Raw genomic sequence first — 16,421 nt, 5'->3', positions numbered from 1 at the left:
GCACCTGAACACTGATGCTGCCCTGCAGTTTGAGCTGCAGGCGAATCATGTCCACCTCACTGGAGGAGCAGAGCTGCTTGATCTCAGCCACCTTCTTGCTCATCTCATCGATGGCCACCTCGATGGGGCTCAGGTCAGTGTGGTGCTGATACATCACTGCGATACGTTTCTTTACATATGGGAAGCAATGTGTGGCTGTGGGACAGAAACAATATGAGGAGAGGAGTTAACAGTTTGCTTCTCAGTTCAGGAATCTTTCTGCATGTTTTACAACTCAGGATCTACTCATTTGTGAACTGGACATCCTTTACTCTCAGATAATGAAGATAAGGTTGAACCTTTGGATGTGTTGCACCGTAAAATAATAAAACTGTGATTAAGAAAGGTCCTTGAGAAAAAAGCTGACATGTCGAGAATCTAATCAAGATCCACTCGTGCACGAAGGTGATTATTGTTTTACAGCTGTGTTTTATTAGACGTTACTATTGAAGGGTTAAAGTGTTACATAATGACACAATGAGTTTGTGAAGTAATTTTTTGATTATTTCACTTGCAAGTCTACAATTTTGTGGTATTGCAACAGTAAACTGAGTTTTCCCTTCTTATGTTCCATAGAGGGTCACGTACTGGTTAGTATAGTCCTGCGTTTGCACTGCTCCTCCACACCGCCTTGCTTTTTGCCCGATATGGTGAATGGCATCTCAAACACAAAACGACGGATGTTGTGGCTCTTTTCAAAGTCAGTCTTCCTGTCCACCAGCTCCTTCTCTTCCAGGTAAGGAGTCACATGTGTCACTTGGATGTATGCATACTTTGAATCCAAGTCTTTGGGATTAATCTGCAAAAATATGCATATGTCAATACAAGAGATCAATACCAGGTTGTGAAAACGTCCGTTGCACAAATTAAATATCGAGAAAGTCTCACCCTTCCAGAGTCCTGAATCATCTTCACGTTCTCCTGGCCGAACTTGTCAGAGTAGAGTTTGAGCAGCCGCTGAGATATTTCAGACAGGGGGGTGAATTTGGGTTCTTTGTAGATGTACTCTTTCCCGTCTTCATCTTCAAAGAAGCCCTGAAAAAACATTGAACCGACACTGAATGCATAAAAAATGATCTGTTTATCTAAAAAGAAGCAAACAGTGCCACGTCAAACCATACATGGGTTGTGAGCGGGAGTCATTATGACAGTTTGTTAAATAAAATGGTAAAAGGTTCCGGTCTGAACAGTTGTGTCAGACTCAGACAAATGCACAACCCTCTACCATCTAAAGTCCAATCAGAAAGAAAACAGAAAACTACACTGCAGACGTCAACCAGTGTCAGTTCAATGAGATGCAAACAAAACCAGAGGACAGAGAGTGGGGGCATGGATTTCACACCGTCAGTGGGAACACTTGAGGTCAGTTTCTTGTACGTGAATGGCAAAAAGTCCCATGAACTGATGAGGTGAAGCCATGCATTCACCCAGTGACATATGAATCCTGTTATTAGCCCGTTAGAGGGGTTTCATCTTATGATTAGGAACAGCACACAGCTAGAGTAGAGTGGGAGTTAAAGGGCTGCACGATAAGCAACACACCAACTGCATTAACGAAGGAGCACAAACATCACAGCCTAAAACATCACTGCAGACTGTCCAGCTGCTTTCACAATGATTTACCTCAGCATCAGAGTCAGTAAACTGGTACTGCTACAAGGTGTGTGGACAACAGAAAGCAAAATCATTATTTCATGCATAAATTATAAATGTAAAAAAGACTACCCTGTCGAGACAGACGTGGATCTGTGGATCTCTATAGCTGCTTTCAGACATGCACTGAAGTATGTGAACGGGCAAATGTCAGAGTGAGGGGCTCCAGACTTTCTGCGGAGTTTCTCCTGCTAGTCCCTTAATAGGAACTCTGAAGAATAACACAGCAAGAGATCCTCCCGAGGACTGAGATGTAAAAATGATTAAAAACAAACTAAAAGAAACCAAATATCTCAGGTGATGATGTAATATAAATAAAAAAATGTGATCTCCGCAGCGGGATTTATACTATGTTCATGTTCATGTCTGAAACAGCTTATCAAAGAACACAAGAAGAGGTCACCACACCCAATGAATACTTTCTAAAATTAAAAAAAATAAGGGTCACAACTAAACTCTTACACAATTAAAATCTGTAACACAAAAACAGAAAAGCCGATATGAGTTGAGAAGTAGACAGGTGTCATGCAACGTAGTCCCAAAAACATCAAGCATAAGAGGTGAGTTGATTGTTACTGTTACTTGAAGCAGCAAACTATGATCGAGGAGACAATGTGCAATGGATTACAGCACCGACACCACACACAGACTCAGGCTGCTCGAGAAAAGCAATCGAGGGCTACCGCACAACTTACCGCTGCCTTCAAAGAGGACGGGAAGCAGAGAGGGGGATTAGAAATGCCACAGCACGTGATCATACTCTTAAATAAAAACAGCTCCTGTGTGATTACTTTGCCAAACCAGCAACAGAAATGAATGGCTGTGCTCTTTAGTGGAAACACAGTTAATACATAAATTAGATAATCCTGAGGTTTAGGAAAATGTATTTATCTAACACACCGTGTGAAGTTAACAGGTTTTAGTGTAGCTTAAGATTTAAACTCACCTGTCCAAAGAAAGCCACTCTGAAATAGGTGCCCAGCAGCCTCTTGCCCGTGTGCATGACCTCTGTAACCTTGCTGTATGCACGATGCAGCGTGTCATACAGGTGCGCCAGTTTCTGTGCAAGAACAACCCGGTTAGAGTCTGTACATGCTAATGGATATGGGCCGAGGCTACATAAGAGGGGTTGTTGTGGGGAAAATAAAATTTCCAGGTGGGATAAGTTTGCACCTCAAAGTCCCTGCGCTTCTCATAAATGGGGATTATGAGCTTGTAGATGTCGGAGATGAGCTCGTAACGCTCGGCTTTCCACAGTCCGTCCGCACACTCCTCCAAAAGCTCCATTAGGACATCCTGAGGGAACAAGAGCAGGGACGAATGAGAATTCAGCTTAAAAAAAGTCTGTGATAAGAAAATTCCTCCTCTGCATGACTCAGTGTGATGACTAGAAGCTTTTTAAAAAATTGCACATCTGCATGTACAGACATCTTGAAAAATGCCGTCTTCATTTTCAATTTTCAATATATAGATAATATTTTTGAAGACAGCAATATGTAACTAAACTTTGATTCAAACAACTACATTATACTTAACAATAGATTATCACATTGATGGTCTCTGCACGATTTTAAGTTTTACAAGAAATGTACTTCAAATATTTCCTATTTCAAAATGATGTACTTCATTGAAATGGACATCCTGCATGCCGACATCCTCCATCATGGCTGCTTCTTCATCGATGTTTGGAGTCACGACACGGAAAGATGAGCAGCCCTGCTTGAACATGCCTGCACACAGAGATGAGACACTGCTTTAACGTACGAGCTCCAAAACTTTCTTATGACAAAATAAAAAAACATTTGTATGATTTCTAGAACCGGTCCAGCAAATGTAAATGTTTTCCATACAGTTTTAAAACTGCACATGCTGCTGCAGCTGTGTGGCATGCAAGAGAAATGGATTATTACAGCACCTTTTCTCCGCAGGTATTCTGCCACGAGCGCTGCAACGTGCACGTAGCACATTGCCGCCTGAAAACAAGGAGAGCATCTAAGGTCAGATAAGTAAAGATATGTTGCTAAATGTTACTTATTATGCAACACAACAGTATCAACCACATCAATGCATAATAAACCAGATTAATATTAAGTAAGTACTTGATATCTGAAAACATATAAACCTATTATTAGAGACAAATCAAAAGCTACTTTATCCAATGTCACAATATCCTGCATTCGATGAAAGCTCCACCTGTTCAACCACACACTCTTATCACAGACCTCTGACAAGTCTCCATTCTTCACGTGGATTCGGGCCATGCTGTCCAGCCAGGTCTTGCGTAGCTCGGGTGTGCTGGCATACGACTTGGCCAGGCTGTACTGCAGGTCCACCAGCATCTCCGGGTCCCTCTCGTGCTCCTTCATCTGAGCCGTGGCCATCAGAACGGTCCTGATGCGTTTGGTCAGGTCCTTCACATCCGACGGGAACGCCGTGTTCTGTTGCGGAGCAATTAGAGCAGCCAGATGTGGTGTTACTTGCTTAAGCACTTATTTATTTAATGTTTATTTAAGAACATGGAATTATTAAGAATACAAGTGAGTTGCTAACTTTAATTGTCTTGTCACTGTTGGCACAGTTGTTGATGATTGACAGAGACTGCTGGAAGCGGGTACTTCCAATACCAATGACGTCAGCGATCAGCTGACTGACAGCAATCACCACCTACAGGAAAGGAAAGAAGAATTATCAAATATTCTTGTGTTGATTTTGGCTTTAATTTCTTCATCCAACCATGAAAGCCTAGTTGTTTTGAATCTGTTGTTTTATTTTTCGATCTTACCTGTAAGTGTGTCCGGACAAAGGATTTGCGACCCGTGTAGTCAAAGTTGCTCTTCATGAGGAAGTACAGCAGATGGGCTGCGTCGCTGCGAATGGAGCTCAGCTTGGAGTTACAACACTTCAAGATCTCGTAGCAGAACGCGGCACACATGTCAGAACGGCCCTCGAAGAATGTGCAGGGAAACTAGAGGGTGGAAGACAAGTCATCAGCCACTGTGTTGAGCTAATAGAGTATCGTTAAATAAAACAACAAAGGTGTGTCAAACCTTGTAGATGAAGGTGCGCAGGGAGGTGAAGACCTGCTTGAGGGCCGTCTCTGACTGATTGATTCGCAGGAAACAGAGGTGGACTTCAAACACCTTCTTCATCAGTGGACTGTGGCCGTGGTCCGAGCACAGCTGAGTCTGAAGAGACAGACAGCATCATCTTGAAAACAAAGTCTCATTGAGAAACTCATGGAGGAGAGTTAATATTAATTAGCCCTGACATAATTGTTACACAACCTAGATATGTATTTTTGAGGCATTTCGCCTTTATCATAAGGACAAGTGTAAAATGGGGGAAGACGCAGCAAAGGGCAGAGTCACCACCGACCTGCAGGGGGACTCAAGCCTTCATATGCAGGGTGTCCACATACCTACATACTGTATTCAAAGAAGTTATTGAAGCACAAAGTAAGTTTAGAAACAACATTAGTTAAAAGTATTATTCTATATGATAAAAAGTTACCTTGAAACTCATGATGAAGATACTGAGAGTGTCCAGGACAGTCAGGCACACTTCAGTGGCGATGTTAGCTTCCAGCAACGACTGATTCAACACGTCAGCATCCGAGTGACTGTAAGCTGAGAGGGGACATCATATCATATCATATCATATCACATCACATCACATTACATCATATCACATAAAATATGAGACCTTAGTGTTAACGGCAAAGCTGTTGATAAAAGGATGGACAATTGTATTAAGTTGAAATGATAGAAAGTTTTATTCCAAACTGACAAAAATATGATTTTTACAAAATTAACACATTTTAACAAATGAATAGTGGCACACTGACACCTTTAAACAAACTGTAACACTTTGCTTATCTCTGTGTTTGTTTGTTACATGGCAGACTACTGAATGGTTCACCACAAACGTTGGTGGAAGGATGTGGAATGGGTCAGGGAAGAGCCCATTAAATACTGAAGCAGATCCAGAGAGGGAATATTGTATTTTGGAATAAAACCTTTAAAACTTTTCACAGATTTTTTCTGAAATGTAAACCGAAGTTCAGAGCAGATGAGCCGAGCAGAGGGATGAAAAGTTGTTGAGGATGATGTTCAGTTAAAACAGTCATGCTCTTAATTCCACCAAATGAACAGAGCCAGTCACAGTCTGACTGTAAACCTGACGCTGCACATTCTTACCATGTTCTACAGATATTCCAAGAATACTTGAAATCTTTCTTACACTGAAAACACAGAGAAACTGTATTAAATAAAAAAAATGCCATAAACAGACTCATCACACAGTTTAGGTCAAATCAGTGTAACGCGACACACAGCTAGTCTGGCCTCGATTCTGTTCAATTAACTGATGACGCTCTTGTGTCTCCTGCAGCACTTCCTGCTTTAAAGTGGGCTGGGTTTAAACAGAGGATGAGGAAGAGGATGATGCTGATGATGTTGAAAAGTATGAGGAGTCAAGACTACACAGGGTGAGGCGGAGGAGGATGGGTTGGGGTCCCCTGTTAGAGGATGTTTGCTAATGCCGTACAGCATGGTGTCACTTACTGTGGTTAAAAGTGTATGAGTTATCCAGGCTGCTGAGCTGCTGTAAGCGGGCATGCATCATTCCTGCCCTGTTACGGGACACAGGCAGAGTCTGAGACTTCCGCTCATGAGCTACGGGTCCTGCCCCTTCCTGGTTCCTGACGAGGAAACAGGACAATGTTAGATGAATGGCTGATGAACAGCAGAGCCAGAGTTAGTGAAGCGCAGGTGAATAACACACTGTTTTTTGCATGTGTGCTACACACACACAAACACACACACACACACACACACACAAATGTCCCTAGAGCTACAGCAGATTTAAGAATAATTGATTTAAGACAGAAATATCAACTAGTAAATATGATACATGAACATTTTGGGATTTATGCATGTACCTATTGTATGTAGCAAAGATTGTGATTGTTATTAATGCAGATTGCTTGTTTGGCATGCAATTTATTATACAATGATAAAAGTGGCACAGCAGCATCAAAGCAGTGAGTTACAGCCCGAGCCATGCATGTGAGAGTGAGAGGCTGCATGTGAGTTTAGAGAGAATATTTCATGCAGCTGCTGGTTTGAGAGAGTCAGTTCCACCTTCAGGCTTACCCAAGCAGGAGGGGGCAGGAGCCAGGTTTTATTTCATTGTGTTAAACTTGCCAGCATTTAGGTGAATAGAGATAGAAACAGTGGTGACAGGTTAGAGTGAGTGAACACCCAAAGCCCCGAGAGCCGAGACCAGAGTTCCCAATACATTAGAGAGAGACTAAACTGTATGTGTGTTGGGATACGTTTTAGTTACTTCAAGAAATAACCGTGTTGAACATACAATCACACTCTGCAACAATCACTTATTATATTTAACCCTTGACAAAGTAGCTATAGTCCTGTCATATGCAGCTTTAAGTTTAATGGACAATCAATGTCGACTGGAAAACAATATTTTGTCTTTTTATAACAGGTTTCCAGATCAGTGATTTCCAAACAGGGGTGCTGCGCCCCAGACTGTAGTTGCTGAGGGCAGAAGTTCTCACTTTCTTCCCAGACTAGGGCAGGAATAATTATTAATTAATCCATGGAATAATTTGACATAACCTAAATTTCAACTTCGTTATGTGAGAGAACAACATAAACTGAAAATGAGTTATGTTTTAACAATGTAAATATTTAACTAAAAGTAATGGATTCATAGCTGACATCAATAACTAAAAATAATGCAAAACATGTGTTAAAGCTAAAAGTAACAGAACTACTGAAATAATGTTGGATAAATGGTTGAAAACCTCCAGCTTTAGTCAGTGACAGTAATATGAATCCAACACAATTCAATTATTGTTACATACACATGTATATAAATGAGGGTGTTAAACAACATTTAGCTTCAGATAAATTAAAATGAACACTTTTGGAACATTTGGACAAAAGAAAGTTGGAACCCACTGAACTGGAAGCCTGAAATCTCTGATCAAAGAATTCAACAACATATAAAAGCAAAAAAGATTAAAAACATTTGTATCCATGCAACTGATCGAAACAGTGACACCAGAATTACCTTGCGATGTATCTCTTCCCCATGTATCTGAACTGATGGAGGCAAACTCTGAGAGGGAAGACAAGGGAAGAATCAGTCAGGTTTCATTTTTCATTGTTACTCACGTCACTGTGCACAATGGAAACGTCAGAGGTCTTACTCGACGAGAGTGAAGAAGTCCATTAGCTCAGCAGATGAGGCCTTGTTCCAGTAAGTGAACAGAGCATCTGGAGGAGACAGTGATTAAGACGACAGTGAGTTTTCTTGGCTTGTTGACTGAACAGTATTTAAGTCTCACAAAGAAAGTTGAGAGAAAGATTGTGATTCTTACCCTCAGACATGCTTTTAAGCACATGTAAGAAACACATGAGGAGGCTCTTGATCTCTGCCTGGTCCAGTTTGTCACATCGCAGCAGGGGGCTGCCCAGGGTGGAGGCAGCCTGGTTCTGAGGGACAGAGAGGACGGTCAGAACCGGACATGATAAATATACATAATGCCGTCGAGCTCAGAGTACAGAAAAGACAAGGGGCATTTAGCACAACAATTCTAAATCTTTGGGAAATTCTGTCTATGTGCTATACTTGACTGTTTTTGTTTTGTGTTACATTAAAAAACACAGAATCAAACTGCACACTTTGCAGATTTACAGCACAGAGTTTTTATGACGTGATTAGTGCGAGTTCTCCTGAGGTCTGAGATTACAGCAGCGAAGCTACGCGAACCACACAGTGATCTATTTGTGGTGCGCAGACTGCAAATGGTAATTCCTCTGCAGTGGAGTAACACCACAGCAAGGGGTTGGCTATACACCAAGCATGTTCCTCTGCCAGCACTTAGTCTAGACCATGAAAGTTGTTGGGGATGACTTCATGGAAAGCATAAGACCGTGGCTTCGGCTTTTTATTGGGTGTTTTGAATGTTGCATGAAGGCTTCGAGGCTAAAGATAGTTTTTCTGAAAAGCTGGAGTGTGGTTAATTTTTATATTTTCATGTGTCTTTTTTACTTTTTGAGCTAAGAGATTATCGAGTTTGTACCATGTGTCATTTATACCCCTTGACATACCCCATGACTTCTTATATATGTTGTGATAAATGTCACCTCACATCAGAAATCAAAACGGAAGATGAAACAAACAGCAGCACAGACAGAGAAAATATAATCCTTTGTGTTTAATGGGCTTCTCCATAGATTTAGCTCGAGGCTCTTTATAGAAGTGAAAAATGACACTGCACACATGAGAAGAGCTGAAAAGTGAGAACTCCCTCACGCATGCATGCTCAAATTCAACATCTGGAAAATGAGCAGAGACAAACCCTGTGAGGCCCTGTGGTGCAGCGCGTCTGCCTTATGGCACCAGAAAACAAACAAGCAAAAAGCCTGAGAATCATCGGGTAAAGACAGGGCTCAGAGTCGATGACACTCTCACACACACACTCTCACATGCCCAGAGGGAACAATCCGAGGAGGGAGCGTGACTGTGTGAAGGAAAGGGGAGTTTTTGTACTTGGAGTGAAATGCTGGGGTGCAGGACGCTCTCTGACACACGGGGGACAGAGAGCAGGGAGAAGTCCATGGTGACACGCTTTGTGTGCACAGAGAGCTCCTCTGTCTCCGTAAAAAAGCGCAGGACGTTGACAGAGTGTCTCCGTACAAACTTCTCCGTCTGCCACGACCAGCCGTACGAGGAAGGTGGAGGGAGTTAATTGTACAAGTTATCATGAACTGACTTTCTGTGGCACTTTGGTTATGACGGGGGGGGGGGGGTGTGTGTGGTATAAGCCTCAGGCACAGTGAAATGGAGAATTATAAATGCATGTTACAGGAAGTTGAATTTTATTATTCAGGCACCTTGCAGCACTTTCTGAGATGTACCTTGTCCAGGGAGTTTCCCTTGTCCATGTTCTTCTCATGCAGGCTGTTGGCCGAGTCGGTGCTGATGAGGGAGCCGCGAGAGTCTGCGTGGCGCACAGAGCTGATGTTGGGGGTGGATGACGTGTGAGGGGAAGCTGTTGAAAGAAAATATCAAAACAGAAATCATTTTATATTAATATGAAAACAAACATGTATTTATTTTCAGCCCCATGTCTCCTCCTCTCTCACCGGTGCCTGAGATGACTCCAAACACATCTTTGTGTAAGCTGGTGTCCAGGAAGGTGCTGGATCTGGGAGGAGTCATCAACGCATTGGTAAAGAGTGACTCTTCTCTTCCGTTCTGAATGAAAAACAGTGAAGGAGTTTAATGGACACAGATCCCAGTAAAACTCTGTATGTTTTTATAAAAAGTCCAGTGTGTTATGTGTGTTCTCATTGGGCGGTGTCCCCTGACCTACAATCTAAAAGTCCTGATCAAAGGTTTTCCACTGTTATTGGAACATGTACGATGGAATTTATCCATAATCCATAACTTGCAATCTTAGGTTGGTAAATGTATATATATAATAAAACATTAAGGGTTCTACTAAATACATATAAGCTCAACCATTTTATTATTATTTTTTAAATATATTTTTGGGCTTGAGTCCTTTATTTGAGAGGACAGAATTAATCTTGACATGGGAAGAGAGAACAGGGATGACATGAAGCAAAGGGCCGCCGCAGGATCAAGCCTCCATAAACACTTTTTATTGCGTTGTGATTTTTGTCTGGGACACTGTGTGAGATCAAACTATGCACAGAGTAAGATGTGATTAAAATACTTACAATCTGAGACTGATACCAGCTCTTATTATTTCCTCTCTATATTGTTCTTTCTCTTTGAATATTGTATTTATTTTTAAAGGTGTGGATGTGGGTGTAGATGTTCCTGTGTGGGCAGTGTGGAGCTTGGATGGTTATAATTCAGAAGAAGCCACTAGGTGGCGCCCTTACATTGTTGGAGTGGTTGATGGGGAAAGGAGTTACTTCCTTCACATTCAGCCTGTTCACGTTCTCCTGTAGAAGACCAAACAAGGGCAAGTACAGGGTGGCCATCCTGGCCTGTTGGCTCTGGAAAACAAACCAAACCATTCAGCAGAATATCTCCAGATCATAAAAACAACACACACCCCACACACAGACACACACACACACACGTCTGACACTAACACCACTTACACAAGTTCACCCTGGGACCAATAAAGTATTTCTGATACCTTGGAGGTGTAGCGGTCATCAAACGTGTGTTTGACCATCAGGTTCTTCAACACCTGGATGGAAACCTGACGAATCTCCCTGAACTCCAGCAGAGCTGCACCGACCTCTCTGAGCAGCAGCCCGACCAGGAAATGGTTCTTACAGAAGTCATCTGTCAGCGAGTAATCCAGCTGAAGGTCTGAGGAAGAGGAGGAAGAAGAGATTAGAAGGGACTGACAGAAAAATGAGTTATGATGTGAGGAGTCACAGACGGCAGTAAATAATGAAAGCAGAAAAATGTGTTATAATAATTATCAGATTGCATTTTTTATTTATTTTGGTGTTTTCAGTGACAACCATTACAAACTAAATGTAATCGAATGTAACATGTAAGTTAAAATGTAACTATATGAGAAGCTTAGAGTTTCATGTTGAACACATGAAGGCTGCTGCTCCCTATCACCAGTGATCAGCGTGGAGAAAGACCAACAGGATTAAAGCTCGTGATTGAACGGCAGTAGCTGTTCACACAAACACACACACACACATGCACGCACACAGCAAATCACAGGCTGTGTTGTCAGAGTATAATGTGTCTGTGCCATGTAAATCATTCCACATCAACCAGTTCACATTAGAGATGGAAGATGATTTCATCTGATTGCAGAAGGGATTTGCAACTTTCTGCTCAAGGCTTATTGGTTGAATTGAAATTGGTTCTTTTTGGAGAAGACATACAAGCAGCACACCTCGCACCTACCTACTGGAGTATCGTATGACTCCACTGTGTCATATGGAGATAATAAAGCTGGTTGAGGAACACACAAAAAAATAAAACAGTACCTGCTGTAAAAATGTACACAAAATGTAGAATGTTGCTATTTGACTGATGCTTTCTTTCTACACTTAAACAAGCTGCCTCTCTTCTTGACTCTCAGATAAATGGGATCATCTTCTCACCTTGAAATCTCAGTATCCTTCCCTTTCCAAATGGCATGGGCAGGTTTAAGGGGACGTAGTGCTCGTGGTTGCACACGACACGCAGGAACTCAAACTTGAACTCAAAGAGCGTCTGCATTGAGAAAGAGCAGAAACGAGTGAGGCAGCTTTAAAACAACATGTCCTGCACTGGGATGCAGGCAGACTTTAAGTCTTTCTTTTAATAGTCATCTTCATGAATTTATTACTGACTGTATTGTCGTACCTTTGGGTCTCCAGGCATAAAACAGTTGATGTAGTTGTTGATCTGCTTGAACATAAAGCCTCTGTCCATCAGGTTGAAACAACGCTAAAGAGGAAAGGAGAAGGATTCTTTTATTATTTATAGCAAACACGAAAACAAATCTATACATTTACATAAACCAGGACCGTCTGCACTGTAAAAAACTTCTCCAGCTTTTACTGGAAATGTTTTCCTGAAGACGTCACTGTGGATCCTGACCTTGATGAAGACGGCCAGACTGTGGTTGGCATTCCTGGCGGCATCCAGGTTGTCTTTGTACTTCTGTGTGATGTGTGGCATCATCATGTTGACCAATGTCTCCACCGTGTGATGGAAAGATGCAGAGAAGCGCTGATTCCTGGACAACTGAGAGATATAACCAGAATGTTGTCATACAACACACGACTAAACCTTAACTTTAAGATAAGGTTGGTGATATTCTGTATTTTTGTAGTTTTTAATAAATCCCATTAAAAATAGTTGATCTTTGCCAGTGTCCTTCATTAATATATTATTAAGTTTATTTTGAGTCAGTGGCTCACACACAGTCCTGCTGCAGTACATGCTCATCAGAGCACCAGATGCTCTATGAACTCTATGTTTTAGAAAATGATTTCATGTCTTTTCAAATTGAAACTATAAAATAACATCTCCTGTGTCCATTTAATTATTTGTTGGTTTGTTTGCTTGTCAGCAGGATAACACAAAATGGATCCAGATAAAGCGGCAAATCAGGAATTGTTTTCCTCAACTTCTTTCACTAGTAAGATGGAGAGTTTGTTTGATGACATTCACCAGTTTTCCAGAGAATAACTGATCAATCTCAGGCATATTTAGGAGACTGTGCAATTTCCTGGGGATTTAAATAAAAATCTGGATCTGGGGAATTTAAATGTGGAAGTAGAGAAAGACTAAAGTATTATTGCTTTTTCTCTTTCTATGGGATTTGTTGATAATAATCATAAAGAATATCACCCGCCTAGTAATGCAACTGGAACATCACAGAACACGGCTGCATTTTTTCTTCTGCTTCTGCTGTTGCCTCCACATGATGCCAGTGGAGGTTAAACACAGGGATGTGGTTGTTTATGGGGTACGGACAAATGCAGCCAATTAAACTGCACAGCTGTGTGGGACAGACCGCGGATACACGATACTCTGACTGCGGTGCTGTGGCTGTCCACAAGACTTGGCATGTCGGGAGCTACAAGTGAGGAACCTAAGCTGTAATGAAGCAGACACTTGTGAGTCGAACGCACATGTTGAGGCAGACGTACCTTCACTTTACAGCTCTCAATCAAGTACTGAGCCATGGACTTGACTAAGGCTTCAAAGAAATACCAGGAGTACTGCAGGGCACACAAACATCAATCAGAGAATAAGAAAGACGATATTCACGTCAAATATAATTACACACCCTGTCATCCTTTAACACTGCACACATGTTACCTTCAGCAGTTTGTTACTCGTGAGGAAGTCAGTGGAAGGCTTCAGGATGGCGGTCATGGCTTTGGCCAACTCCTCGTGCACTGATCGGGCGGTGGACGACGTGAACGGCTCAGTCTTGAATACAAACTGCAGGAGACACAGCGAGAGATGTGAAAGACCTCCACTGCAAACATGACACACACAATGTCTGTATATAAAGATGGAGCAAAATGGCATGATTGACAGCTGAGACTGACTCATGATTGGGTGAGCTCTGGCTCCAAATGCACAAGATGGCAGAGTTCGTATCCAGGATATTCTAGCATCACCTCTGGATAGTTGGAGGAAGTGGAGACACTTCATCCATCTTTATTTACAGTCTTGTGACATGTAGCATGACATTTCTTACCTTAACGTATGATCTCAGATAATGTTCCAACCCCTCCTCATGGCACTGGGCAACAATGTGAATCATGACTCTGAAGGAAACAACAGCAAAGGAAAGAGTGAGTGAGGACTTTATCATATTCTCAGTTCATAACAGAATTCAGGTTTTGTTTCATATTAAAATCATTGTCACAAAGATCTTAGACACCAGAAAATATAATTGACAGATGTGTTGGATCAACTGGAGTGTAAAAAAAAAACTAGAGATCTGTAACTTTCAGAAAAAATGTTTTTGTTCTTAGATATTAATCAGGAAAATAACAAAACATATTTATTAATATTTGAATAATTACATGAGATGACTCATGTGAAGCCGTTGTTGGTTTCAGAGACACTTGCCTGGTGACGTTGACTGCCACGTCCTCTTGGGTGGCACTGGTGAGCACCCTGAACAGCTGATTCAGGGTGGTGGGCAGGAACTTGATCATCACATGACTCTCCATGGCGTGAAGACTCTGACGACGCAAACGTCAAAGACATGTGTTTACGAAGAGGTCAGTGACACAGCTAATGCACAGTTAGAATAAATGTGAACATAATCTTGTCTTCTTTTATGGCCTTAAAAAAGAGCACAGAAGGTGGACACAAAATAACATGTGAGGAAACTAATCAGGACACGAGTGAACAACATTGTGTTAATCTCCCTCACTATCTGTCTCCAGTGTCTGGAACATGGCAGAGAGTAGGTACTTGTGCATCCCTGCCTGTGTGCAGGAAACTAACACAAGCACAGCCAAAGTCATTTGGCGAGCGTCCATTCCACACGGCTGACCTGCTGTTTGACCCTCCAGCTATTGTTCATGTTCACTGTTGTGTTTACATTAGAACCCAAGAGATACACAGAACAAGTGTGGCTTTCCATGTCAAAGTCCACCAGGGGAACAGTGAACTGAGATTCCCATGGACTGGAGAGAGGGCAAGAGACAAAGTAATAATCGAGCTACTGCTGCAGCAGAATACAAAAGAAATGGAAAAGGAATCACGCCAACTATGAACAGACTTCTGACAGACTTACTGGTATCAAACTAATATTTGCTGGTAAGCTACAAATAAATTGTGTATCGATGGCAATGGAAAAAAGCCCTGCACAGACTGTCCAGAAGAATGTGCTTTTGGCAAAATGTGGCACAAAGTAGAGCACGTGATTCAGCATCAACCAAGTGTGACTGGGAGTATGAATTACTTTTAGCTGGAAAATCAAGTGTGAAATAGACTGAACTTTCCCTTCAGTTATCCAGTAAAGTTTTAGATGTCATTCTGTTCAGACTGAGCTCCCAATCCTTGATTTATACATTATTTATCAAGCATATGTAGACTTAATGTCAGCAATACAGATTGTGGTTTAATAAAAAAAACAAGTTTACTGTAGCAGTAGCAGTATCCTAAAGAACAATCCTTAATCTAATCTTATTCTCATCGTTTTACCTTCAGGTATTTGACCAGCTCTCCTCCTGAAGCCTGGGCTGCAGACGTGATGCTCTGACAGTGATGAAAGAAATTGTGTAAATGTTGATCCTGAAATGTTGAGAAACAAAAAAAATTAAAGGTTAAAAAACACAGTAGGTTGTTCATAATGAAATCACAGCACAAGTTCAGATGTGACGCATTCGATTTCATAGGACACACAAGAGACTTTTACAGCATGTATGTTAAAACCAACCTGAGTGTAGACAGTGGAAACAAGGTGAGTGGACACCTTGAATAAAGGCTTCCCTCCATCCACCCACTTGACTTCAGGACCTGACCCATGCTGAAAGAAAACAGATAAACAATCCCTGGGTGAGTAACACAGTAAATATTAGGCACCACATCCATTATACCATCATCTCCAAAGATATTTTTGATTTAATATTTTATTTAGTTTATATGATGTTGGCTGTGACGTGTTTTTCCACCTAAACTTCTCACCTCCTCCAAGGGGGTTCCATTTGTATCACTTTCTTTAACATGATCTGTTTTACTAGAGAATAGTTCATTGGTCTTGATGAAAAAACAACCAGGCATATTCAGGGGACAGATATCTATGAGTGGGTTTACTTTGGGGCAGCTTGATTTAATTTGAGGGGAGTATTGGGCCTTGGAGGAGGTAAGCGCTCAGTACCATTCTAAAGAGATTCAAAAAGAAACTCTGAGTAGGTGAAGCCAAGTCATTACTGTTCCGCAACTTGACGATGGACTCTACCTTGCCAGCTCCCTCCTGACTGCTGAGGTATCCAGCCGGCAGATTGGCAGCCACAGGGATCTGACTCTCATTCATGATCACTCGGCCGTCCTTCAGCAAGGGGAGCCAGGCATAACCCACTGAGAGCGGAGTCAGAGGAGAAGATACTCAGCTTACAGTCTGACGCTTCAAGCCAGAAACATCAATAACACACCCAACTGTATTCACAGCAGTCAGATGGAAAATACAGATGAATATAAAAATGTGGTTTTGAACTGTGAAG

At 41.7% G+C, this 16,421-nt stretch overlaps 1 protein-coding gene across 10 annotated transcripts in view; it reads right to left on the bottom strand.

The window, feature by feature from the left end:
• zmp:0000001200 (dedicator of cytokinesis protein 9) overlaps window positions 1-16,421 on the bottom strand; it is a 70,162-nt gene that overhangs the window by 3,127 nt on the left and 50,614 nt on the right. For 3 of the 10 annotated variants that reach the window (XM_020089984.2, XM_069533269.1, XM_020089985.2), the window contains exons 21-50: window positions 16,160-16,278; window positions 15,638-15,727; window positions 15,403-15,492; window positions 14,317-14,432; window positions 13,940-14,009; window positions 13,552-13,677; window positions 13,380-13,451; window positions 12,322-12,468; window positions 12,085-12,168; window positions 11,841-11,952; window positions 10,901-11,079; window positions 10,638-10,754; window positions 9,870-9,981; window positions 9,642-9,775; window positions 8,099-8,213; window positions 7,928-7,994; window positions 7,789-7,836; window positions 6,255-6,391; window positions 5,203-5,318; window positions 4,740-4,877; window positions 4,475-4,657; window positions 4,243-4,356; window positions 3,915-4,130; window positions 3,608-3,665; window positions 3,316-3,422; window positions 2,866-2,988; window positions 2,639-2,752; window positions 928-1,074; window positions 628-838; window positions 5-195 (exon numbers count right to left, since the gene is read on the bottom strand). In XM_020089984.2, coding sequence (XP_019945543.1) covers window positions 5-195; window positions 628-838; window positions 928-1,074; window positions 2,639-2,752; window positions 2,866-2,988; window positions 3,316-3,422; window positions 3,608-3,665; window positions 3,915-4,130; window positions 4,243-4,356; window positions 4,475-4,657; window positions 4,740-4,877; window positions 5,203-5,318; window positions 6,255-6,391; window positions 7,789-7,836; window positions 7,928-7,994; window positions 8,099-8,213; window positions 9,642-9,775; window positions 9,870-9,981; window positions 10,638-10,754; window positions 10,901-11,079; window positions 11,841-11,952; window positions 12,085-12,168; window positions 12,322-12,468; window positions 13,380-13,451; window positions 13,552-13,677; window positions 13,940-14,009; window positions 14,317-14,432; window positions 15,403-15,492; window positions 15,638-15,727; window positions 16,160-16,278 — 3,653 coding nt within the window. Of the gene's footprint in view, window positions 1-4; window positions 196-627; window positions 839-927; window positions 1,075-1,662; window positions 1,693-2,195; window positions 2,394-2,638; window positions 2,753-2,865; window positions 2,989-3,315; window positions 3,423-3,607; window positions 3,666-3,914; window positions 4,131-4,242; window positions 4,357-4,474; window positions 4,658-4,739; window positions 4,878-5,202; window positions 5,319-5,888; window positions 5,933-6,254; window positions 6,392-7,788; window positions 7,837-7,927; window positions 7,995-8,098; window positions 8,214-9,641; window positions 9,776-9,869; window positions 9,982-10,637; window positions 10,755-10,900; window positions 11,080-11,840; window positions 11,953-12,084; window positions 12,169-12,321; window positions 12,469-13,379; window positions 13,452-13,551; window positions 13,678-13,939; window positions 14,010-14,316; window positions 14,433-15,402; window positions 15,493-15,637; window positions 15,728-16,159; window positions 16,279-16,421 lie in introns of those variants that run through there. The other 7 variants (XM_069533276.1, XM_069533270.1, XM_069533275.1 and 4 more) reach the window with 5 other exon arrangements.

This window comes from Paralichthys olivaceus, chromosome 10, assembly GCF_024713975.1.
Source record: "Paralichthys olivaceus isolate ysfri-2021 chromosome 10, ASM2471397v2, whole genome shotgun sequence".
NCBI classification, from domain to species: domain Eukaryota; kingdom Metazoa; phylum Chordata; class Actinopteri; order Pleuronectiformes; family Paralichthyidae; genus Paralichthys; species Paralichthys olivaceus.
Note: the sequence above shows the minus strand (reverse complement) of the source record. Positions and strands in the feature narration are given on the sequence as shown.